Genomic DNA, 27,231 nt, shown 5'->3' on the forward strand with positions numbered 1-27,231 from the left:
AGCACTTGTCCTGCCAACATCCTGTTTATTATGCAATCGTGATCCAGAGCTTCGTGTGCAGAGGGGCTGCAGGACACAAGTCTGCTCCAAAAAGGGGCTCTTTCTAAGGCTGTTTTGGAAGACAACAGGAACATATTAATGATATTTTTTATTTCTGTTCCTGTTGTAACCTTTGCAATAACCCTTCTCTAGGATTGCCTGAACTTTGGAAGAAATTTGAATCCATTTCACACAATTAAATGTCACACTCTGAGAAATACTAGCTTATTGTCTCCTGTGTAGTTTTTAAGCTCTAGTGTATATGATTTTCAGCTGGTGGGTATCTTAGAGATAATAATGTTATAAAATTGCTATTTAACAGGCAAAATAACATATCAAGTCCAAAGTAATTACCACTGCATTTAAAATTAATTACAGAGTTAAAATTAATTGTTTTTAATTCACCTACTAGCATCTGAGCACAAGGTTGCATATTTCACTAGCAGCTGGTGACAGAACAAGCATCTATGAAAGCACTTTCTGCAGGAGATGCTTGGAATGCCATCTACTGTTGAAAAAGTAAAAATCCAATCCAAAAGCAACTCGAAACCCTTAGGAGAAATTTTTTCTAATAGTTTGTTCTAAAATGAAATTTTACTTAGATTAGAATTCAACTAATGTTCTAAAAAGATCCTAATGTGTTTGATTTCAATATCCTAGCTTTTGTATCAATTTAAAAATTAGGCTTTCTGCTTCGTTTTATAAATTCCTTGAGAATTTCAGTTAATTGCAAAAAATTTTGAAGCCTAAGTAAAAAATAAAGTCTCATCTTTTCAATACTGAATTAACAAAAATTGCATTAAGTAAGGAAAGTTGTGATCCAAACACTGAAATAAATCTCCCTTAAAAATCCTTAGGATTAAAATTTTAATTTAAAATATTTAAGCCTTTTTTGAGTGTTTTCTAAGAAAAACTGTTGTACGACAAAATCTTATTTGACTATCCATTACTGAAGTTCACTCGGGAAAAACTGTGTTTGGAGATTATAGATTTACTAAAGTTTGAGTAGTCTTGTACATGTGTATGTTACATTTGGATGTATTTATGCATGTGTTACTACTATAATAGTGAGAAATGTTTGCATTTTGGTCATGAACAAGACTATAAAATTCAGTCACCTCCTTACAGACATCCTTATTTCCAGAAGTAAAATACGGCTCACTGTAATGCAGCTATTGTGGTACATTTCACACATCCTGTAGGCAAGAATGTAAAACCAATATTTTCCTCTTTACATAAAATATGTGTAAAAAAATACACATAATATTTTTTCCTCTTCACACAAAATATGTGGCAGACCTAAGTGCTATTCCAGCACTTCTTTGGAGAAACCTGACTTTTTGAAAATAGATACAGTCAAATGAATGCTAGCTGTCAAAAAATAATCTTTGCTAGAGTTTAGGTTGTAGAGGTATCTGTAATTTCAACATTTTTTCAATGCAAATCTCACCCAAGGCTTGCTATGAGGCCCTCATAATTACAGAAAATTGCATCTAATAACAGATGTTAGTGACAATTGGACAAGTTTGTCTCTATTCCTTCTTGGAAAATTAGAGGAAAGTCCAACACGTTTTCAGATTTGATGCCTGCTGTCTCAGATTGATTTCTTTCATTCTCTGTAAATCATCTGCCTGAAATATCTACATATCTGCAGGACTAAGGAGGGTAACTTTTACTAAACTGAGAAAAAAATTAAATCCAAATAAAACTATTTCTCTTCAATGAATTGAAATATGCATGTGCTTAAAGCTCAATCAGCTAAAACATCCTGAGTGAAGGCAGTTGCTACTTACCTAGAGGCTGTGAACGAGTGTCAGCCTCCCATGTGAGGTGTTTCTGCCTGTATAAAATATGAGCACTGAGATCAGAGAGAAGTCAGTGCTTTTCAGATTGTGTGAGGAAGACATTAGTGTGACCAAATATACAGCAGGACAGTGACTGTTGTCTCAAAGTTGAACTTGTGACAGAAATTGAAAGTTATTTGCAGGAACATTGCCCCCTTCTTTTTTGTCTGAAAAGCGGTCTACTGACAAAACAAACTGATTGGATTCAAGGAGGTATTTACTTGTATCTTGTGTCCTTGAAATGGATTTGGAAATTCATTACAGTGAAGAATGATGCAACATTAGCTGCTCTGTAAATGAGCGGGTAAACTACTTTTAAAGAAATATTTACTATGGTTCAAGTATTCCTTAAACTTGTGTGCTTTTATTATCTATTGCCCTTGACATCCTTCATATGCATTAATTTGATCTTTGCTTTGTTCTTACTGCATTTCTAATACAGGCTAAATTTTGGCTTTATGTGTTGCAAGTTGTCTGGTCCAATCTTGCAGCTATTATATATGATGCTAGAGGTGAACAACTGACAGATATTGGTTGCTTTACCCAGAAAAAAGCAAATCTGTGGAACTCCTAATTCAAAAATATTAGAAACTTGACAATCTGAAAAAAACTTCTGAAGTTTTAGGATTGAAAGATACAATTTCACCCAATATAAATCCTTGGTTAAGATTGTATATACTGTTTTCTGGTTGTTGCCCCTCTTTGACAACTTTGTGTGATTCAAGACTTTCTCTTATTTATTACTTTATAATTTTTGTTTTTCTAAGTTTTTGTACATGCCTCATTCCCTCAGCAGACACATGATACCTGTGTGGGAAGCAGCTGGCCTGCTGCAACTGGGCAACAAATTATAATGCCGAGGGCTTTCAAATTCAGTCTTAGAAATTCCCACTTACTCTGTGATAACCAAAATAATTTTTTCTTTACTAAATATAGGCAAAAGCTGCAGTAGTTAATTTTAAACTGTGTGGTAGGTATGAACAAACCTTTTAATATAATCTCCCTGGTGATATTAGATAGACCTTTTAATATCACCTCCCTGGTTTAAGCTTCCTGCTTGCGATTTTGTATAGCCTTCAAAAGAAAGCATTGATTGGTGAAGTAATTATTGGCATTGTATATAACATATGTATATGTTATATACAGTATATGTATATACTATACATACATACAGCATATGTATAACTCTATATAACACAATGGCTACTGTTCATTGTAGTACTTGTTCATTATTACAGTTGTACTCCAATAACTTTGTCATGTGGTGATTGGTGAGTTTGACACTCATTTTTATCATTTTACTCTGAACACCATAACAAATAGCAAGGGAGAAGTCTGGCTGAGTTAGGACGTGCGAGAAGTGAGGGAGCTTTCATTTGTGGAACACAGTGTCTCCATCTCCTGTCCCAGAAATGAATGGTAGGAAATGTTTCTGCCCTGAGGAGTTCTTATCCTAAGATAAGCAGAGTCTGATTTATTTTGCTGATTCTGAAATAATCAAAACATAGTGTCATTTCTTCAGTTTTAGAGTTGAAAGTACAGGGCTGTTGTTTTTGGTCACAGTGAATCACATTTTAGTAGATGTTTTATAAAAATATTAGCGTCAAAATATCACTTTGCAGCTTGTTTGTCTGGAACCTTAAATTAAACCATCCTATTTCTAATTAACATCTAGATGTCAGAGTAGGCTTTATCTCACAGAACTTGTTATGTTTATGGATGATGTTCATCTGAGGCTCATTCAGGGAGCTCATTCAGCTTACACTGTTAAACAGGAACCTGTATATGTCTGTGCTTATCTGTAAAGTATGTATGGTGCCTTCTTGTTGTTTGTCATACGTCTTTAAGGTAAATTCAGTTTGGACTTCAAGGTATGTTTGACCTCTTAAGCTTGGATTTAGTTAGGTTTTAAATTTTTTCTGTGTACCAGATATTGTTTCTAGCCCAAGTACCCAACTTCTCCACCTGCTGGTTCACTTATATCAAATATCCGATTACCCCTCAGCTACTGATTGTGGAAGTGTTATTTTGGAAACTCCCGGTATGTTTGTTACAAACAGAACAAAATTACAGTAAAATCACCTGCCTATATCTTCAGGGAAATATTCCTCAAAACATAACCTTGTTGTCCAAAATATGATCCTTCTCGATTCAACTGTTTACACTCTCTAAACTAATAAAACACTTGGAACAGTAATATAAATTAAAGACTTTAAGTCTGATCAAAATAGTTAAACTGCATGTTGTTATGTGTATGTTCTTATAACATCAATAGGGTAATCAGTGCAAAGAATCAATTCAGTAATATATAGTATTTTATGGTTGTGTAATTGGCATGGATTTAAATTTGACCGCCTTTCTTGGAGTTAAACATACTTACTTAATTGAACTTAATTAATCTATAGAGATGTCTGCTCAAGAAAATAGCTGGTTGTATTTGAATATATGTCTGTGTTAACTCCTCTGTTCTCTCAAGAGTGGATGCAGGCAAAGTTATATACTGTGCTTGTGTCGTGTCTTGACTTGCTATGTGTGAGTGTAGTCACTGCAGTCACTGCAACTAATCCTTTTTTTTTTGTTCATTTGGTGCAGCACATATAATTGAAATACTGTTATGAAGATTTAGGAAAAAAAAAAAAAAAGGAAGTGTCCACAGCAGGCAATCTAGGAAAATGGATTAATGGACCTTGTATTCTAAGACAGGGTGGTGGAAACCTCTGAATGTTGCTGGAGCTGATGATCTCTCCTTTACAGCAGAATTAAAATAAGGGAATGGCTACCTCCACAGTGGTTTGGAAATAGTTATGCAATTTTTTGGACAGAAATAATGGAAGGCACAGGGAAGCAAGAAGGAAGGGAGGTTAGAATTTTATCATTGTTCCTTTAAATCTATTTTATTTCAGTGCCTTTTTCAAGGGTATAAGTTCCAGGGGAGGAAGTTGTTCTAAATTAAGAAACATTGCCAATGGTAAATGATTTTAGAGATTATTATGTTCATATACTATGACAATGGGAATATACAAATTCCAGGTAAAGCTAATTACATACCTTCATTATAATATTTTCACTAGTTCTGCATTGAAAAGACATTTGCTAACCATGAAGTGATTCTGGAATATTTCAAATCTGCTTATAATTGTGGACAGTTATTGAAGAGGGAGAGAACGCTTCAAAGATGTTGGCACCTTGACTCTTGAGAAAGCTGCATCTCTGTACTACCCTCTGGGTTAGTGGGGCCTGGAATGCAGAGAAGTTAAAATACTAATCCTGAGAATACAATTCAGTTTAATTCACCTTATAACACAATTGGTTATGAACTAGTTAGCATGCATGCTGCTGTTTTTATTTGAAAAATAGCAGCTTTACAGATTTTTATTGCGTGTAATATAAATCTGGGTTTGAGATGAAATTATTTGCTGCTGTCTTCTCTCAACTATTTGTATTTCTTTATTGTGAACAAAGCTGGAGGTCAGTGTCAGTATGGTATATGCAGAGGAAGCAAAATGTGACAATTCTTTTTATAGATCTGAGACTGTCCCTCATTCTTCCTGTATGATTTGCTTTGAGAAAACCAGATAGTTTGGTGCATTAATATTTAATCTTATGTTGATTCTTAATCAAGTTTAGTGTAACATGCCTTGCTCATTGAGACTACTGCATATATATCCTGCCTTGTTATTAGGATCTATGTTCTCTAAACTTAAACAGTTCATACAAGTGTTCCACTCTCTGGATTTCCTAGGCAATATATTTAATAAAAATAACTACTCTAGAAGCATTAACAGCTTCATCAAATTGATACTAGCAACATTACAGCATTAACAGTAATAATAAAATATATTTAGATTTTTTTTGTCATGAATGAGTTTCAAGCAAAAGATTGACTTGCTTTTCCAATCTTCTCAATTTCAACAAAAGGGCTAGAAAAAACTTCCATCCTGGTCCATCCTAGTCCACTGAATTGGTTGGGAAATACAGAAAATATAGACTATTATTGAGCAAAAGACTGAAATTACTGACCTGTAGCATTTTAAAATGAAAGTAATATGGAGTGTTATATGCTATATGCTCAACTTAAGTGTTACCAGGAGACATTAGGTACACCCAGTTTACTCCTGAAGATTTGATCTTGTGCTTGGAGGTCCATGGATGGCAAGTTGTGAATCTTGTGAGTATTACTGGATTAGAGGTAGATATTATGATGTTTACCCCTGCCGAGGATGGCTGACTCTAAAATCTGGATTCCCCACACATTACTTGAGAAGAACTAATACAAATATCTAGGAGGTGTAGAGTCTGTTTTAAGGGTTATTTTCATAGAGTGAGGCACTTGAGTTCCCCTCTGTTTTTGTGGCTATGCATCCAAGTGTGTGAAAATAGAGATGAGCTCTGGTAACAGATTGCTTGTTAGTTTGCCTGTCTCCAAACCACCTTTTGGAAAAAATATTTTATGGTTTTGACCTAGTAGATTTTAGAGAGAAGCTTTTACTGGTGGCAGTAGGTTGAAAAATAGAAAAGTAATAGGAGCTTAAAGGGATAATAATAATAATTTTTATATTGATGTTTTCAATACTTAGTTTCCTGCTTCCATTTTTTTTGTTCTCTTTCCTCATCCTTCTCTTCTGTTCTCATATTCATTCCCTGTGCCAGTGGGAATAGCCTTAATCTTTGAGGAAATTTTAGTACACGGAGAGGACCTAACATCAAAAACTGTTCACTGAGACTTGAGATTTAGCTTAATGATTCCAGCTACTGGAAAAGATCAAAGGGGTCTGGCACTTGGACTGTGTAGGCTTGCAGAGGAACACAAGAGAAATGGTGCTGTGTATGTTTCAAAGGGCAGAGGTTCCCCATAACAAAGTGCTAGGTGTAAAAATTCTTTATTGTTGCCAAGTGGAAAAATCCTGGCTTGTTTTCAAGTGGAGTAGTGTATGGAGTTGTGATCTTTAAAAAAAAAAAAAAGGTGTGACAACATTTTCAAACTGCTCTAACATTTTAGAATAGGTGGTAAAAATACTTGGTATTCTGCGCTGTTAGAACACATTGTCTCAGTTACTGTCGGCCGAACACATTACCTGCAGCCCGTTGGTGGTTTTAGATCAGAATTTGTTTCTAGTGAATAATAAGAATTGGCACGGATCTTGGTAGAGTTTTGAGTGGATAGAGCTGAAAAGACATAGGAAGGTTAAATGTAGACAGGTAGCCTGGAAGGAGCAGAAAAGAATGTAGTTATACTGCTTGGGGTATTTAAGTTGGTCTGTTGAGAAAATGGAAGTTTGGGGTTTGCTGACCTGGCAAGACACTTCTTTCAAGCAATTGTTCGTTGCTGATTTTTGAAAGGAGGGTAGAAAGCAATGCATAAATGTGGGAGTATACAATTCAGTGCAACACAAACCAGCTCATGTAACCAAAGGAAGTACAACTGTATGTGTACATGTAGACAGGGTTCAAGTTATCTGGAGTCTCTTTCGTCCTTTTCTGTCTAGAAAAATATATTTAAACCACAGCAGTGCTAAAAATACATTCAGTGCATTTCATCTAATATATAATTATTTCTATCAGTTGCTACAACTTGTAATTTCATCTGAATGAAGTCTTTTGAAAAAAAAAAGAAGCAGAAATTAGTCAGTGGTTTTTGGATTTAGATCCAGAATCTATATCCATTCTCTGACCTTGAAAGATAAATTCCTGGCTGTACACCTGAAGGGTTCAGGCCTTTTGATCCACAAGGTTAATACTAATTTAAAATCATATCGTAGAATCTAATAATTCAATAGATTTCTTAATAATTTCTGTTCAAATTCTAGTTTGTCTCCTATGCTTGTTATAAAGTCAAGGATGATAATTTCCTAATCCAGGGACTGAAGGATGTATGGAGAGTGCTCGAGGAATGCGTCACTGTTATGTAATAATGGAAGCTCTTGTCCTCGCATAACTGCAGTGCTGGAAAGTGGATAGTGAATGAGACAGAATTCTAGGAGGCAAAAAGAATAATTTGTAAGGGAGATATTTTGAGTTGTGGGGTCATATCATATCCTGACTTAGAACACAGTGTTTCTATAAAATGCTGAGAAATTTATTTTAAATGCAGGTTTTCAACATGTCTGATAATGGACAATGTGTTTTATTTGATGGTGGAAAACTAAAAATTGATTGTAAGACTTTCAAAATACCAAGGGTTTGCAGCTGCAATTGAAGCCACCATATATATACTATAATGTAAATATGCTAGATCTTGTTGAAAAAAAGTGTACTAAAGATTTCAAACTACACACTTAGGATCTTACACTAATTTGATCTCAGTTCCACATGTGAAAAATGATTGACCACGGTCACTAACCAAAGGAAAGATGTTGGTTGTAATCTGATTGTGTGAAGGGCTCGGATTTCCTTTGTTTAGTTCAATAGAACAATTCACAATGAAGTAATAACTTAAAAGAGTCGAGCACAAATGTTTGGAAAATCATGTATGGAAAGGAATATATAGATTAGTGATATATTCATTTTTCAATGTCCAGTTGTCAGGGGGGTCACATTTCAGTGTCTAGTTCTGTGTGGCCAACTTAGGAGCTCTGAATTATTATCTAGGAGTTTTCTCCTCACAGCTGACATCAGAGCCTTAAGGCTCATAATGTTGAGGATCTAAATTAAATGGCCTGAGGTACCTAGTGAGAAAAGTATGGACATGCTTTGATTTCTCATCCCTCCCATTTCTCCTGCTTTGAATTTTCTAAGTTGAAAAATAAGTGTGGATTATCTTGATTAAAGATAATAATATGATTAAGATGCATGGTGAAGTGAAAATGCAATGGCATGTGACATTTCTAGTCTTAATATTTTTCTGCTCTTCTTATTTGTTCAATATACCTGCTTGATTTTGTGGGCCTTGTTTATTTATTTATTTATTTATTTATTTATTTTGGTTTTTGTACTGGAATGTTACTTTTTATATACATTTCTAAAGTGCTGAAGAGGCAAAACCATGTTAGAAGGCATTTTACTGTGTGTTGCATGTTCAGTTTTCCCTTTCAGTACTCAGTTTTGGACAGATCTGAGTGTTTCTCATTATCCACTTATTTAAATCTTATGTAGTCACTGAATCCTGTTTATGGAGTTATTTCCTGTGAAATCATATGGTGGATGAGATAGGGAGGTATTTTGGTGAGCTTTATTTTTCTGTGCAACACCATGCATCCACTTAAAATTATGAGCCTGTTCTTCCTGTTTAGTTAGGTAAGAGTATTCTCTATAAAGAGACATTCAGAATATCTATATAGGAACCTTTTTGGGTTTTTGAACATATAGGGAAAGTAGATCCTAACTTGATATTTAAGACCAATACCTGCAATTGGAGGTTGTAAATATTCCTATTCTCTATTCCTAGTCTCTATTCTTGGATTTTGTCATGGTTTAACCCCAGTCAGTAAATAAGGCCCAGGCAGCTGCTCACTCATTCTCTCAGCAGTAGGATCAGGGAGAGAATTAGAAGGGTAAAAGATAGAAAACTTGTGGGTTGAAATAAAGACACTTTAATAAGGAAAGTAGAAGCTACTCACACAAGCAACTCAAAACAAGGAATTAATTCAGTGTTTCCCATGGGCAGGGAGGTGTTCAGCCATCTCCAGGAGAGCAGGGCCCCATCAGGTGTAACAGTTACCTGGGAAGATGAACTCCATCACTCCAAATGTCCCCCCCAGTCTCCCTCCTACTTCCCCCAGCTCTACTTACTGAGCATGATGCCACATGGACTGGAATACCTTTTGGTCAGTTTGGGTCACCTGTCCTGTGTCTCCTCCCAACCTCCCATGCACCTCCAGCTTCCTCACCAGAGTGGCAGTACGAGAAGCAGAAAAGCCCTTGGTTCTGTGTAAGCCCTGCTGAGCAATAGCAAAAACATCACTGTATGACCAACCCTGTGTTCAGCACAAAGTCAAACCACAGCCCCATACCAGCCACTGTGAAGAAATTTAACTCTACCCTGGCTGAAACCAGCACAGGTTTTGTTTAAGTTAAAGCATGTATTTTAGATGGAATATTTTGCTTAAGACAGTGGACAACTATTAATCAGTACTAAACAGACCTACTGGATGTATTATCCCATTATTTCTTTAAGATAGTCCTAGTAAAGTTCACTGATGAGTAAAATTCCTTAGCTTTCCTTCCTTAGTTTTTAGTTATGTTGTCTTCTGGTTCTGGCATAACTGTAGTTTAATAAATATAATGCAGATTTTCCTTTAATCTAATAGTTTCGTATATTGCATTTTAAATAGCATATTACATGTTATAAATTTGCCTTGAACTCTGACAGGCAATTTGGTTGTGAATAAAAAAGAAATAGATTGTAGTTCACATAATCAAAGCACCTCTCTTTGTATTTGTAGCTGAATGTATTGCTGGAAATGTTTTAATATGGTATTATGTGCAAAAATTTGGAAGTCAGGTAAAGAACAGTACTGATTTAATTTTTAGTTACATATTAAAGTTTTCTTTGACACTCCCCATTTTTAAAACTAAATGGAAATAAGCCCATAGTACAACCTAATACAAACATACAAAAAATATTAAAGCAAATCCTTTTAACTCAAAATAGGAACTTTTCCCATTTGATACAGATTTTAGTACTTCAGGGTAGTTGTTTTCAACATGTTGCACTCAGTTGTGCAAACTTATCTTTTTAGGGTCAAAGAAGAGCAAAAACCACAGCCGACACAGTAAGTAAAGTATCTTCAAGATGCACTAGGCTTGACTTTTCTACCTTTGCCATGTTCTGCTCTCTGCACCTTTGATGGTATTAGCTTTCACTGATACCTGATAGGCTGCAGGTAGTTTGTCATCTGCTTCCTGACTGGCTTGTAAGAGAGCTGCCTGTAGCTTCTTACTCCATCCACATGTTAGCTGGATGTAGGTTCTTGCTGCCTGCTTGTGAACTGGTGACTTGTAGAACTTTACTTCCCTTACACCCTTAGTGGCTGACTTAGTTCTTTAGTTCTGCAGCTCACATTCCCATTGGCTCTAGCTTTTCCGCCTGTGTATTTCTACTAACGTTGGATAAGAAAACATTTAAACTAGTGTGGTTTTATTGGTTTTTCAGTCACATTATTTGCTTGTTTAAACAGGTGGTTTCCCTTTAGTGGGATCACTGAGCTGGTAAATAACGTTCTTCAACCACAGCAAAAACAGCAAAATGAAAAGGAGCCCCAGACGTAAGTAAGCTGCTCTCTGTAGATTAAGTAAAATCAATGTATAGCATTAGAACATCATGGAGAGTATGTTCAAAATAATTTCCCCTTTAGAACATGCAGGTGAGGGCATTTTACAAGCTGAGCACCATTTGCTTTACAACCCCTCATTTGCAAAGGGAAAACTGAAAATCAGGTCTTACTCTCCTTATCAGTAACTTAAGTGATTGCATTAGAGCATTAGAGTACAATTTAAGGAGTTACTGCTACACTGTCTTTTTTTTATTTTTTTTCTTTTCTTTTTTTTTTTTTTTTTACCTTTGGCAAATGTTCCTTATAATGACACTTCTGGTGAAGTGATGGGTTTTCTGTGCATGAGGAGCTGGAATGATAAGACATGTAGCATTATTTATAGCATGTCTATGCACATGCATGGTCTGATTCATGCATAGAATGCTATATGAATCTACACAATATTGGAAGAAGAGCTGTCTAAGGACCAGGAAAATACCATGTCATTTTTTTCATGCTTTTGGAATATCTGTAAAGTTTCAGAACTTCAACAGATATAAGGTGAAGTCTTGGGTCAGTCAAAGCTGAGGAAATTTTGACTTTGATGGAGCCAGTATTTCATCTGTGAACCTTTTATATTATTTTTTTGCTATCTGAAAATTTTAAGTTTTAACAGAAACTGGCAAAGCTAGGACATTGAGTCTTAGAGTAGAACTTAAAGCATGGAGAGAAAAATATTCCTTTCATAAAGAGAAACTAAAAATATTTGTTGTTATAAATTTTACAATTGCTAAAATGTATTTTGGATGTTATTTAAGCTTTAAACAGTTAAGTTGCCCTCTCTTCTTTCTTTTAGAGGTTTATACATTGTAAGTTCATGTGATAAAAGAAATGTTTGCTTTTGAACTCATGCATAACTGGTTTAAAACATGCATATAACTTGCTAATTACTTTCCAGGCAGAATCAATTTTCATTTATTTTTTAGAATATCTATTTAAGTAGACCTTCATACTTGCGGGTCATGATTGCCATGATGTTTTTTGAGAATATATGGTGAAAAAATTTCATGAATTAAAATGGAAAAATAGGACATAAAATTGATATTCTGTAAAGTAATATATTATTCTGAGCTCTCTTTCTGATATTCTCTCTTAACTGCTTATAAAATTGTGTATATATTAACAGGGTTCTTTTTTGGGTTATTATTAGATTCTGGCAATATTACATATTTTATTCAGTACTTTGTTTTCCGAGTTTCCTTAACTGTAAAAGTTGTTCTGCTCACTAGTGCTGTAAATATGAAGCATATTGCTTTGAAGAAATTTAAAATACTATATGGGCAGTATAAACAGATGAGTTATAGTTAAGAAAAAATATTAATAAATGGTTATCGTTAGAATGGAAGGATCTTTTTCCTCTTTGGGAACAAGTTTTGTTCAGTGTTTCTATTATATAACTAAGAAATTAATTAATTAGTATACTCACTGAATTTATAGATACACTTCTCCCAGTCTTGTATTAACACCTGATGGCAGGCTTATATTAAAAAATTATCTTGAAAACCCCAAGCTATGGTTATGATGTTATGATTTTATGGTGCTATTCAAAAGGAAAAATGCAGTGATGTTCTGTAGGGGTAGTTTATTCTGTTGACATAGGACAAAGAAAAATTGTGTAAGGAAATGACTTTGGCAGAGAATTAGGGAGCCCTAATAGTATGTAAGTTGAGCTGTAGCCAATATCCTGAAAGAGATTAATGTCATACAGGAATGTACAGACACTGGCCAGGAAGCGCTGTGAAGAAGTTTTCCCACTGCTAGGCTTTGGTAAGGTCTCACCTGGAATAGCATACCCTTCAAAAATTATGTGGAGCAATTGTAATTCAGTGGAGAGTAATAGAATGAATAATTAGGTGTCTAGAAACCATGGTATGTGTTATAAAAGAATCAAACGCATGACTTAATTTAGCCTCCTAAAAAGAAAATTCCAGGGAATGAAGGAGATGGACAAGTGGAAGGAAATTATCACTTTTCCATGCTCATCTCATGGTGAAACGGAAAGGAGTGAACTTTAGTTGCATTAGGGAGGACTGAACTTGGTAGGGAGAACTTTTTAATGGAAAGAAAACTTAAAATGCTTGCATACTTTGTTTAGGGCTTGTTTGGAAGCTGCAAAAATCTTAAGGAGCCGGTTTGGCAAATACCTGTTAGAAGAGACAAGTATAGCTTCTCCTGTTCTGGAACAAGAGAATGGACTAAATGACTTTTAAAAGTGACTTCCAGCACTGCTTATTTGTGATATTTTCATTAATGTATTAATTATCACGATTTGTTTTCATGATTATTGTAAACATTCAGGGAGAAAATGGAACAGAAGTACCAATGGTGCAGCTTTTAAATTTTATTCATTTTTCTGATATTTATGGCTTGCAAAGAAATGTTGTACCACGGAACACTGTGGGACACTGAGGAGGAGAATAAATATGTGTAGAAATTTTTTCCACTATTCATACATATTGGGGCATTTTCCAGTTGAAATTACTGCCAGCATGTGAGTCTAATTTTGAGATATACTGATTGTCCACCTTTGCTGATGAAAAAGCTTATTTACAGTGAATCTGAGGAGGACAAAATGTGGTGAGTAATAGCAGAATGGGAGTTAGTAGTGTCTGAAAACAAGGTATTATGTTACAGATTTCCCTTTTGCTCTGGAAAAGGTATTTTTGTAGAGCCATTGACCATGTGTGCCTGTTGGCAGAGGTAGGATTAGTCTGATGCTCTTGGACATGATTTCTGTACCACAAAATCACAGAATGGTTGAGGTTGGAAGAGACTTCTGGAGATCTTCTTGCCCAACCTTTCTACTCATGCTGGATCACCTAGGGCACTGTTTAAAACTATGTGTAGCTGGATTTTGATTATATCTAGGGATGCAGACTCTAGAAAATCTCTGGGTAAGGGATACATGTGCTAGTCCTTGGTCACCCCTAGAATGAAAAGTGTTTCTCTCTGCTCAAAGGGAGCTTCTATGCTTCAGTTTGTGCCTATTGACTCTGATCCTGTCACTGGACACTGCTGAAAAGAGCCTGGATCCATTCTTTTTGCATCCTTCCTTCAGGTATTTGTGTTTCTTGATAAGATCTCTTCCCTGAACTTTTTCTTCTCCAGGCTAAAAAGTTCAAATTCTGTCTGTCCTCATGTGAGAGGTGCTTCAGTCCCTTTTAGGCCTTTTCTGGACTGTCTCCAGTATGTCCATGTTCCTCTTTAACTGGGGAGGCTGGAACTGGACACAGAACTCCAGGTGTGGCTTCGCCAGTGCTGAACAAAGGGTAGGATCACCTCCTTCTGCCTCATGGAAATACTTTTGCTAATACAGCCCATTCACTTCCATTCCTCAAGGCATGCTGGCCCACCTTCAACCTGGTATGCACCAAGACTTCCAGGTCCTTTTCTGCAGAGCTGCTCTCCAGCTGGGCAGTTTACAGCCTGTGTGTGCTTCCTCCCCAGGTGCAGGACTTAGCATTTTGCTTTGTTGAACATTGGGATATCCTGGTCAGCCTGTTTCTCCAGCCTGTTAAGGTCCCTCTGGATGGCACCATGACCTTCTGGCATATCAGCCACTCCTCCCAGTTTGGTGTCATCCACAAACTGGCTGAAGGTACCCACTTGCCCCATCATCTACATCAGTAAGTTATTGAGCAGGACTGGACTCAATAATGACCCCTGGGATAAAACTCTAGGAATTGGCCTCCAACTAGACTTTGTGCCACTGATCTCCCTGCTCTGGGCCTAGTCATTCAGCCAGGTCCCAGACTACTTCAGAGTCTATTCATCCAGTCTGTTCTTCTTCAGCTTCTCTATGAGGATGTTGTGGGAGACAATGGGAAAAGCCTTATTGGAGACAAGATAGAGAATGTTCACTGCTCTGCTCTTATTGCAGTCATTTCATTGTAGAAGGTCATTACATTGGTCGAGTATGACTTCCCCTTGGTTAATGCCTGCTGACTCCTGTTCACTGCTTTGTGTTTCGTGTTCCTAGAAATAGTTCCCAGGATTAGTTGTACCATCACTTTCCCAGGAATCAAGATGAGTCTGACCAGTCTGTGGTTCTGTAAATCCTTATGCTTCTTCAAGAGGGAAGTGACATTTTCCTTCCCACAGATGTTAGGCACCTCTCCCAATTTCTGTGATCATTCTGACACTGAGAGTGGTCTTGCATATCTTGGCTTAATGAAGAAAACTTCTATCTCCAGCACATATGTACTTCATCATGAGTTTCATCAGCAGTGTTTGAGATATTTCCCTATTTTAATCCTTAAAGAGTAGAAGCAAGTGTTTTTGATGCTTAACAATCAGCCTGCCAATTTTTATTTCTTCAGATATATAAGGTATGTGTTTTGTAAAAGGTGTATTCAGGTTGCTCCTCATTAGAATGTGGTGGTCTTGTGCCTAAAGGTTTGACTTGGGTTTATATCTTTCTTCTGCATGAATCTTGGAATGTTATGTAATGGTGTTAACCTCCAATCACAATAAAGGAATTCCCATGCTACAATGCACTGAAGATTCCACTACTGTGATATTGTATATTGGCAGTGTTCAGCAATGAATACCTGAGAACACACATAAGGAGAAGGGTATGCATAGAATGGTTCTGATACAGGTATTTTAGTGACTTCCCAAGGCAGTGGCTGCATGCATACTGCTGGATTTAGTCCCTGGCAATAAGGAATCTGTTTGCCGCAGTTTTTTGCAGTCCCATTTTAAACCTACTTATATGCTTGGTTTCAGAACTTGGTGAAAAATTCTTCAACTTAATTATCTGTATGGAGAAATTGTCTCCCTTTTGTTGTAAAACTGCTGCCTGATTTTTTCAATGGGAAATACTAGTGTTGTGTTGTATAATTTATCTATAATATGTATAACCTTTAGACATTTCTATTATGTTCCATGCAGTCTATTATATTTCATACAATTATCCCTTTGAGCTGCAAAGTCAGAGTTTTTCCTTCTATGATAGGAACTGCTTTTGGTCTTCGTTGTTGTCTTATCTCCTTTTAAAAGCCTGATTAGATAGTTTTTAGTTAACAGTGATCAGGGTCACAGTATTCAAGATATGAGAGGTCTGTGTTTTTAAGTAGTGATTTAGGAAATTCTCTAATGTTTGCTGCTTAAAGATATCCAAATATTGAAAAAGATGGTGGGTTTTATCCCTTTTCCCATAAGCATTTTTGCTTATTTTCAGGCTGGAGGTTTGGTTGATTGCTAAGAACTGTAAGAGGTCCATCATTAAATTTGACAGCAGAAATCGAGCTTCTCTTCTTTTTTTTGATAGGAGCACATTAGTAATGAGCAGTAGACAAAATACAGTCAGCATCAAAACTCATTAAACGTAATGCTTTTTGTAGCTAAATGATTTCAAAAGAAATAAGTTTTTTGCCTTTTTTGTACTTTCACTAGACAAATTCTAGGAGAGGTTAAAAAATGCACATTTCTTAGCACAACATAGGTTTTTTCTGCTAAAACTGGCTTGTAAATAAATAGATATTTATGTTTTTTTCTGGAAGTCATGTTGTCACTATAAGGAAATGAAGATTGAGAATTACTGTAAGATGATACCTAGTAAAGCCTTTTTCTGCATATTTTTCTATAAATTAAATTAATTTTTCTATTATGGTAGACCACACCAGCAAAACAGTAAAATTTTCTGTTTATAAGAATTTCTAATGTATTCTAGTTAAACTAGATTGACTTTTCTCAAATACTTAACAGAAATCAATGGATCATTAACTCTGAATTCTAAATTTACTGCATAAAGAATGTGTCTGCCAACCACGAGGTAGTTTTGAATGTCTTCAAATTATCTAATTGACATGTGATAGCAAGCCCACATCAACAATTATTTAATGCAATTTACACTATATATAAATATATACTCAGTGGGTTTATTTGCAGTCAGTGCAGTTCCTGTTCAGGCTGTATTTTTATAGAACCTGTTAAAAACAACACACTCTACTTGAAAGAATAATTTCTGGAAAGAGAAAAATAGGGCTCTGCAGCCAATACTTGTGACATTGGAGTCACGAGAAGTCTAACATGCTGTGTTTTCTTGGGGCAGTAAGATAGATGGAAAGAAAACAGAGAGTAAATGAGTTAAGATTATAATTTTCTGTATAAATTAAAAAAAATATAGGGAGATTGTAGCTATAGCAAAGTAAGATAGAAATCCACAAAATACCTCTTTACTATGAAACTGGTTTTGTCTCCCTAATGTAGTAAATATGAGGTACCAAAACAACTTCTGTTATTTTGGTCATTCTGATGTCATTTTGATGACTTGTTACACCTCTTACTGAGACTATTAAATTTACCATTTGCAGCATGACATGATAGTTTCCTGATTGTATAGTCGCCCTGGACCTTTTTCTCAAAATATTTAATACAAGAAAAACTCATTTATAGTTGGTTGGATTGTTCACAATATTAATGAGGTTAAGATACCCTTTCAGTGAAGAAATGGCTTGTTAAGCATTGGAAGAAACTGCCTAGGGAAGAGATGGACTCATCATCCCTGGAAGTGTTCAAGGAATGACTGGATGTGGCACTTGATGCAGTGGTTTAGTTGGCATGGTGGTGTTCATTCAGAGTTTGGACTCAGTATTGGAGGTCTTTTCCAACCTTAATGATTCTATGAATATAGTAGAACTAAGTTTTATCAGCAGACATGCTGATAAACATGTATAAAACATTATATGAATAATAAACATATTTGGAACAGGTAAATATAGTAATCATAAGAAATGTTTTTCTTAATTGAAACCCAACTGATATATTTTAATCCTAAAACATACAAGGATTTGTAATTCAGCAGAACCACAGAATATGGTTAATTAAAAAGGAATAGGTGCTGCATTTAACAAAATTAATAAAGTTTAATAATAAACTTTATTAAAAAGGAATTTTAAAAAGATCAGGGAAAATGTAAGAAATGTATTGGCTGTTTGTGAAAGATAGAACTAAACTTAAAATAAAAACCAAGTAGTATGGTATAATGAAGAATTCCTTGAGCATCTGGGGTTATAAAAACAGACTTGCATGTAGAAAGAAGAATACCAGAAATACTTACCTGGCCAGCAGTTAGCATTATGGGCAAGGGAAAGGTGACAGAAGTCCCCCAAAGTGACATAATCTGTGTTTATATACTTTACTCAAATAATAAACTGGATAAAAGAATAATAAGGGGAAATACCCACTTATTTATAAGGTAGGGCTGAATTGGAGCTATGTCTGACCTATTTTGTGTACTAAAATCTCTAGATGTTTTGTGTTATGTAACAGAAGTAGTAAAACATATTATATGATCGAAGAAGAGGGTGTTTCCATATGTATATGCATAGATGTGTAAGGTGGTGATTAGTAGACAATATATTAACATAGAACTGCTCCTAAAAGCTTTGTGGGAAGCATTTTCACTCTAATTTTTGCAATTTCTCAGGGTTTGTGAATGTCACAGGCTGTGGCACTACTAATATGCTGACAACATCCTGATTTGAACTGCTTTCAAAAAGAAATAGACAGTACCCCTAGAGGGATGACAGGTTGTCTGAATGAGATAAGCAAATAGATTTAGAAAATGCTGGCTTAAGCTTAACTTAAACAAGACAGAAGTGATACTCTGATAATAAGAGGAAGCCATGTTAAGCCTGCAGCCGAATCAGCAAACTCAGTTTCAAATGCAACATTTAGGACAGAGGCAAAAGGTGTTCTTGCAAGACAGAGAGACTATACACTCATTTTGGCATTAACTGTAACCCTAATGAATGCTTAAACTTTTATTTTCCAAAGAAGAATTGTGCATTTCATTCTGTGAAGAATTGATGCTAAAAATCATGCATCAATTTATATGATTTATCAAGTCCTAGTATTAGGAAGGTGAAAACTTCTAGAGAAGATCAGACCCGAGCTGCTGCACTCTACTGGCTCTGCATTATTTATGATAATTTAATGTCATTCTCCTTAAAATGGCTGGGCATGTTGTATTCTGTGAGTGGAAGTGATGTGAACCCTATTTTACATGCAAATTACTAGTTCCAAGTAAGATTATTCCAAGAAGTGGCATAAGATGGTTTTGACTTGCTAAATGAAATCCTTTTTTTTTTAATGAGAAGTGACTAGTCAGTGCACAAACAGCTGCTATCATGTATAGAGATTTTTTAAATGTATTATCTATGAATTTTCAACCATTCATGGTACAGAAATTTTTATTTATGTCAATTTGAGGGAAATTCAAGTTTGTGGAAGTAACTTTTTAATAACTGTTTTTTTTTCTTTTAACCAAGGAAGTATTGCAATAAGCAACATATTCTTAGCTTTCTTATAGAGTTTCTATTTTGAAAAAAGAATCTCTTGGTCACATTCATGGAGATGACTTGGCAGAGACTAAGCAAAAAGAAAGAAAAAGAGAATATCTTCTATTTCTTATGTATTTTTAGGTTGGTAGAAACTTTCATCAACTTTTTTAATATGTTTGCCTTTCTCTTCAAGCAGGGAACAATTGTCTTCTCATAATTGGATAGAAAATAAAAAAAATACATGTGTGATATTACACTGATGAATTGTGGTCAGGTTCACGATTCTCATTGTGAACATAGCAAATGCCAAAATCTGAACTTCCATGGGGTTTATCTGAATCACTTTGCATGGATGCTTTATGTCATTATTTGCCCTCTGGTAATTTTTCGTTTTGAATTAATATTCCCATTAGGAATATAAGCTCAGCACAAAAACTTTCTGCTATAGAACAGCAGTTAGAGTGCTTGAAACTGAAGAGAAGCTTGGGAGTTCAGCAATTCTACAGCCTTCCTGCATAGACAGAGTCCTAGTCTGAAACCTCACAGAGAGAACCAGAATGTACAGCCAGGCTATGCTTCGTGTTTATGATTCCTGGGTTCCAGTTAGTTGAGACAATTCCTTTTAATAACACAAAAATTGTTTTCATAGACCATCTTCTTCAAACTCAAGACTACTGATTTTCTAGTTTAAAGATTTTCTTATCTCTCTTTGGCAAGTTTCCAATGTATTTTATTTTGGCTCTCTGCGCTGCTCCACTCTGTTGAAGTTTTCCTCACTGTGGATATTTGTTATTTCGTCAATATTTTCTGTATTCTAAGCATTTTAAATTTAATTTAATATTATTTGATTTGGAGAATAGATCAACACATGATAGTGTTTTCTGCATTATCTAGTTTAAAAATATGTCAAAGTAGATGCTCATAGGTTAGTATTCTTCTTTTTGGTTGAGTTTTCCAAGAGAAAATAATAAATTTAGCAGTCAGAATCATATTATCAAAGGATGTTGGAACTAGTTAGACTTTAATGGAGCTGATCTCTCTCTTCCCTGAAGCCATGCTTCTGTGAGTCATGCAGCCACCATTACTGTAAATGTAAAGAGTATGTCCAGGATGCACTCCCACAAGACAGCAGAGTTATGAGTGTCTGTTTTCATCACTTGGGAAGAATAATTGTGGTTGAATTGGGCTTGTTTTGGCATTACAGCTTCTGTTTTTTTATGAAAACTGCTGACTTGACCTTTCTAGTATTCAATACTTGTAATTAGGCTCACCTGGTATTATAGGCTAAGAGCTACTTTCTCCAGAGATGATTCTCTAGACTTTTTGCGTGAGGCTGTAGATCAAAACAGTCCTTTGGTACCTCTCCTCAATATATTTCTCCTTATCTCCTTCTTTCTTTTTCATCCTTTCAACATTTTACCTGGAAAAACTCAGCATGGCTTTTACCAAAGAGGGATAACCTCCCAGGATATTGAGGTTATTGAGGTATCACACATGAGTAAGGGTATGAATAATGTAAAGGTGTTAACTTGTATAGTTTTTGGAAAGCAGTATCTTTATCCCAGAGTAATCCCAGTTTTGTTTGTTTTAGTTTTTTTTTTTTCCATATAAACTGTGAGTAAGAAAACATGAAAAGAAGATACCTTCATTATGCTGTACATACTACTGAGTGATTGAAAACTTTCTGGAAATAACTAGAAGAAGTTTTTTAATTATTTGATTAATTGGGAAAACAATTCATCCAATAAGATGAATTGAAGACAATTCTGATGAAGAATTTGAAGTCAGAGATGTATAAAAGTTTATTTGGTAGTAAAACCAACATTTCCCGAAGCAATCTGAGTTGCTTTACTGATGACTTCTAACTGTTTGTATCAAATACATCAGGCATTTAAAATCAGTAGTGATTGGTGCAATAAAAAAGGATTTCAAAGGGTAGTTTTAATGAACAGTAATTTGATATTGAAAATATTATAAATATTTCTATTTTGCACCACAGGTAGAGATATCATGATAAGAGCATAATGAAAAATGTTGAATAAATATTTCAGTGATCATGGCTGAATCAATTATAACACCATAATTGCATAAATACCCTCAAGATGTTGGATTGAATTCCTGGAAAATCAGTAATTAGGTTCACAAACCAATACCAAATTTCAGAAGCAAGAAGCAAGTTCTGAAACAGTTTATGCCAGTAACTCTAGACATGGATCTGGTGGATACCTTTTAAGTCTATGGAGTTTCTTCATACTGAAGATGTTTGGTACTTCACAAAGGCTTCCTGTGTGGTCTAAGCCACATATATTAAGACTTACCACTGAATGCAGGTGCTGAGAGTAGTTTGTACCTCTGGAATGACCCAGCTGTGGGAAGGGCTGAATGCTAATATAGGCACTTCCAGCTGCTAATGATACCAGTGGAAACAGTGATGGTTTTCATACTAAGTTTCACATAGCAGTGAAACTGCTATGGTATTTTTGCTTACTTGCAGGTTGAAAGCAGAACCAGACCTGTCAGTCAACAGTATCTGGGGAATTCCTGTCCCCTGGAGTCAGGAAACACAATTAGGCTTGCTGAAAATACAATTAGGCTTCCCAGCTGTAGAGCTTTTCAGATGAAAGTTCAGTAATGGTGGTTACATGCTTTTAAACTCCCAACTTCTTTCAACAACACTTCTGTTTAATTGATACCTGTGAGTTAATGCTGTGTTGGTCTTTGGGAAGGTTTTGTCTCTCAGTTGTGTACTTTTATTTTGATGTATTCGCAGTGGTTGATTGTGATACAATTTTCAGAGTGAAGATGAGTAAAGTGTTATTATCACTGTTGTCTTGTTCAATTCCTTTGATAAGGAGTAGTTCTAGTATTTTCTCAATTAATTAAAAATATAATTAAATGTTTATTCTTTAATTGAAGAGTTGTTGGGGGGCAGCAAGGCTAGAGGAAAATGTGTCTATTTATTCTCCCTTATTTAAGGCAGGAAAGGATTAAACTGATTAAGAAAGGCTGACTACAGGATGTGGAGCTCTGCCATGTTTACTTACAGAAGATATGCTAGATGAGACAATTGTCTTTTATCAAAGAAGATTTTTGTTATGTGATTGTAGTCTTCACTCTAGTTCTGGTTGTAGAGATTTGAGGAGAATTGAACAGATAGTCAGAACATTCAGGTATGCTCCAAAAGGAGGCCAGTCCACAGAATATTTGTATCATGAAACCCTCCATCAGCTCTTCTGTTTTACAAATGAGTGTACCTTTTTACTTTTTCAACGTCATCATTCCCATTTGCTTTTACTTGTGCACTCATGGGTGCTTTCTGTGATGATAGCGGAAGTAATATTGATTGTTAAAAAGTAGGAAATTTACTTGTCTCCTCCAAAAGATGTTTTTCTGATTATGTTCTGTATAGAGAGAAAGTCAAACTGAATTCATAGTGATGTGGCTCCTGGAGTATCTTGGACTCAGAACAAACACAGACAGATGGTGCCAGAGTGAGTTGATCAGAAGCCTGGGGTGAGGAGGAATACTACTGGGTACAAAGTCTCATCTATGAATAACATTAACAGACGGTGAAGATTCTCACAGAGCAAAAAAAGGCTCTGTCACAGAAACAAAAATCCAGTTTTTACCAAGGCCTATTTGGAATTTGGATTTGTCACTGACATGATTCAATTACTCCAAAATTTGAAAGCTGATCAGTAACTCAAATTACTCATTCCACATGTCATTTTTTTCTCATCCTTTAGGAAGTTTTGCATCCATGTGTATATTCTCTGTTTCAATAGCTGATTAATAAGAATAGGTTTGTTGTAGGAAATGGATTTTCTTGTTTCAGTATGAAGCTATTAAGCAGAGAGAACTTTGATTTTGTCAGCTGGATGAGAGTCAGGCTTTTATCCATATATACAGACCATGTCAGAAAACAGTGTTGGAACAGTTGTGGACACCCATTCTTCCAGTTATGTGCCTAAGAGCTAAACATGTTTTATTGTTTCTAGTGCAGTGTTCACCAACAGGGTGAAAACCACTAATATTTGTATGACAAAAAATCTGATTAACAGCTAACTTCAGAAACAACAGCATGTTGTCTGTTTCAAGATTAAATGGGAATTTAAAGTAGCAAGCATCCTATAGTCATATTTCATCATAGCTAGTGATGTTGCTGCATTCTTCTCTTTATATTACCTATATTGAATTTCTTAAGGAAATATTATGCTATGTGTTCTGTTGGAAACTGCTCTTTAAAAGATTAGCTATTGTATTTGGGACTCCACTGTGTACATTTCCCATTTCCTAGCTGTTACAATACTATTTACCTATGTAAACTAAATGAATATTCTTTGCTTAGACATGCGATGTTGACAAGTTGCAATAATCCTAGGATCACAACTTTGTCTCCTCTGGAGATTTGTTCAAGTATGGGCTGTGATATCACAGCCATGCCTTTGCCTCTCTTTTTATTCTAGCTTTAGAGGCCAGGAAAAGATGAACATAAGATGCAGATATAATAAGCTGCTTCTTTGGGGGTCTATATTTAAAGAAAGCTCTTGCTTCCAAGGTTGGAAACAGACTGTTACAAAGATCTGGTTGTAGCAGCTTAGTTACAATAGCAGAAAGAATTGAAATATATCAGAATCTATATTGTTTCATCTTTGAATAGTGATGTCTGTCAGTCCTGCATACAAAAGACATACAAAATAAGAATGGCAGTTGATTTGGAACATGATGGAATTGACCACGTTCTGCAGTAGGGAGGACAATAAATATTCTTTTTTTACCCCAGATTTTATTCCACAATGTCTACAATTAGGATAGTAGATTCTTTACAAAGTCATGGCAGTTGGGGGTACCTCTGTGAGAAAGAGCAAAAGGAAAACCACCTAATAAAGTAAGGCTTTCCTTCTGCCAGAGTCTGCCAAGTTTGATTTGCATTGAACCCACTCAGGGATTAGGCCTGCAGATCTCATTATTTAAAAAAAAAAAAAAAAAAGAAAAAAAAAGGCTTCTCAGCAATTTACATGATGGCATAACAATATAGTTATCTATGTGCCTGGATCAATAATATGAAAAAATAAAATGCATGAAAGTAAGAAGTATGATGCAGGAGAATAAGTGCTTGATGAGGACCAGAACTAAGACTTATTCTTTTGTTTAAGTGCAATTGTGCTAATACAAATGCGAATAAAATCTATTTATATTTACAACAGTATTCAAGCTTTGTAGGAAAACAGACATGCACAGAGCTGTCGGTGTCCCTGCTCCCTGTGGTAGCTCCCGGGGCCCGCTGCTGCTGCTGCTTCCTTCACTCTGTGGGGTTATGGGCAGCAGGCCAGCTGGTGGCCTGGCTACATTCTCTTACAACCCTCATGTATACCCAGTAACTCTGAGCTCTTAATGGTTAATTAATAGGCTTTAATTAAGAGGTTAAAGGATTTCAATATAGGATTAAATTCTGATCTTCTCTCTGACACTGATTAGTTTGGGTGGTTTTGTACAACTACACTTATTTGGAAAACTCAAGCATCATCTGCCAGAAACAGTATTAGATTTAGTACTATTTATACAGTTTTTGATGCAAAAATGTCTTATGTTTTACCAAATACTTTTTATCAAATGCTTTTAATCTTAAATGAAGAAATACTTCTGCAACCTAAATTGACATATTTTACTTCTGAGAAGTGAAGTTTGAGTTCAGTGCACTTTTACCGTAAAGGGGAGGAATGGAGGCATGGATTTAGATATAATTAGTGTGGGGAAAATCATTACACACCTTGCTCACGCACTTACAAAAAGACTCTCCTGCCGGTAAGACCATCAGTCTCACTGAGCTCCTTCCTCATTAAAAAAAAAGTAAATTATATTAGCATGATGAAAGTAATTTGTGTTTTGGCCTTACTTCCTGTTACTTTAAAAATATGAGCAGTATGGAAAATAAGTCTTCTGAGAATTGGCAAACTTTCAAGAGGCTCTCCCCCTAGAGTGCTGCTAGCAATGTGGCTTCATTGGTGCTACTTTTACAGTAAGAATACTGACACAGTCAAAACCGAGATGCATCAGAAATAATTGCAAACACCACTTCTGGTGGTGATTATTCAGCATCAAACATGTTGGTGTAGCGTGCTTGGGTGAAGTTGAGACAGCCATGTGTTGAGCACAAGCAAGACTTGCTTACATTGGCTTTCACAGCATTGCTCACATTTATTTCCTGTTTGTTAGAAAAGGAAAACCATCAAGATAGGAACACTCCTGTCACAGAAGTAATAAGATAGGGGCTACTTAATAATAGATAATGCTCATGAATGTTGTAAACAATGTGGAATGAACTCATTCTAATCATGATACTGCAATGTCAGAAGGTGTTACATTTCGGAGCCGAGACAGTCTGACCTATTATTTAGCCTGTGTTTATTTTGGCTATGTGTGTAATTGTCCAATGAAAAAGTAATTTTTCATTTCATAGTAAGGACAAAAACGTTTATCACAGTATCACAGTACCTTACTTATTTTGGACGTTTCTAAAACTACAGGTGTGAAGTGAATGGCTTCCTATTGTAAGTCAACAGATGATGCAAAAAAAGTAACTCGAGTTACTATAAGAAATACTATCTGTGCTGGAGATGCCCTTTATAAATGAAATAATGTTGCAATGTGCTTAATTGCCAACAACTGAATTAGCCTCTTCTCCTGGCACATTTGGTAAATACTGTGTCCCTTTGGAAGCAAATTTAGAATAAAATTAATAAAAGTGTCATTTTTGGAAACAAGTAAAATATAAGATAACTGTGAAACTTCTTCTGAGTGAATAATTTAGATAGAACAGTAACTTGTATACTTTTAATAATAAGGCTGTATAAAAAATAACTTCTAGTAATTAAAATATTTATAAATGTGCCTCAGGTTCCTTAAAACTGATAATTAATAGGATTCCTAAAATAAACAGTATTGGCAAAAATGTAGAGATAATTAAGGCGCAATAAGATTTCTAGTGCTTTTATACTAGTGCAATATTTCTGCTTCAAGACAGCATTCAAGTGAATCAGGAAGAAACGTCTAACTATAAAAATCAGCATGTTTTTATCAGCATAGATACAAAAATGAAAGCACTATCTATCTGTAAAGCACTTTCTAGCTACAAAAAGTAGAATGATAGGATAAAAATAGAATGAAAAGGAAACTTTTTTTGGAGCCAAGTGTATTCCTAGAAGTTTAGATTTCAGGTGAGAATTTTTGTATAGGATATGAAAGTTTGTATACATCCCATCTCAATGTGTGTGTGGAAAATATCCCAATAGGAGTCTTGAGTTTTGCATAAAGCTCATAATATATTAAGGGTGCTTCAACAGCTGCAAAATAATCCTAATTCTAGAAAATAAAACACTTTTCTGTTAAAAAAAAAGTAGTGAGATGTTATTTCCTTTCTGTTCAGCAAGGAGCTCTGACCCTTTCTACTTTTTTTTCCTGGGTGTCTTTTGTGGTTGATTGACTTGCAGGTCGAGAGACCCTTTGGTTTGTGGTTGAGATTTTCTAATAGATAGACAACTGCAAGTGGTGGTAGTTGAGAGTGTAATGATTCTGGATGTGAGCAATGATGGCAATGATGCCTGATGCGCTTTTTTACAGCAATATACAGGCTACAGATCTTCCCTGTCCATTGTGCCTTTTCTTACAGAAATTAAGGACAGGTGCTGGTTGTCATCAATATGAGGCTGAATGCAGAAAGAAAGACTCACTATTCCTATGCAGATTTTCTGAAAACTCCACTTTCAGTTGTTCCAAGTGCTGAGCAGCAGTAGCACATGATAATACTAT

The 27,231-nt window shown here is 35.4% G+C and overlaps 1 protein-coding gene across 45 annotated transcripts in view; it reads left to right on the plus strand.

The window, feature by feature from the left end:
• Positions 1 to 27,231, plus strand: part of RIMS2 (regulating synaptic membrane exocytosis 2) — a 456,016-nt gene that overhangs the window by 50,147 nt on the left and 378,638 nt on the right. For 37 of the 45 annotated variants that reach the window (XM_038164450.1, XM_038164024.1, XM_038164200.1 and 34 more), the window contains exons 2-3: positions 10,562 to 10,594; positions 11,000 to 11,086. The exons of 7 other annotated variants lie outside the window; for them this stretch is intronic. In XM_038164450.1, coding sequence (XP_038020378.1) covers positions 10,562 to 10,594; positions 11,000 to 11,086 — 120 coding nt within the window. Of the gene's footprint in view, positions 1 to 10,561; positions 10,595 to 10,999; positions 11,091 to 27,231 lie in introns of those variants that run through there. One more of the 45 variants, XM_038164313.1, reaches the window with a different exon arrangement.

The sequence above is a fragment of the Motacilla alba genome, chromosome 2 (genome assembly GCF_015832195.1).
Source record: "Motacilla alba alba isolate MOTALB_02 chromosome 2, Motacilla_alba_V1.0_pri, whole genome shotgun sequence".
Classification (NCBI taxonomy): Eukaryota; Metazoa; Chordata; class Aves; order Passeriformes; family Motacillidae; genus Motacilla; species Motacilla alba.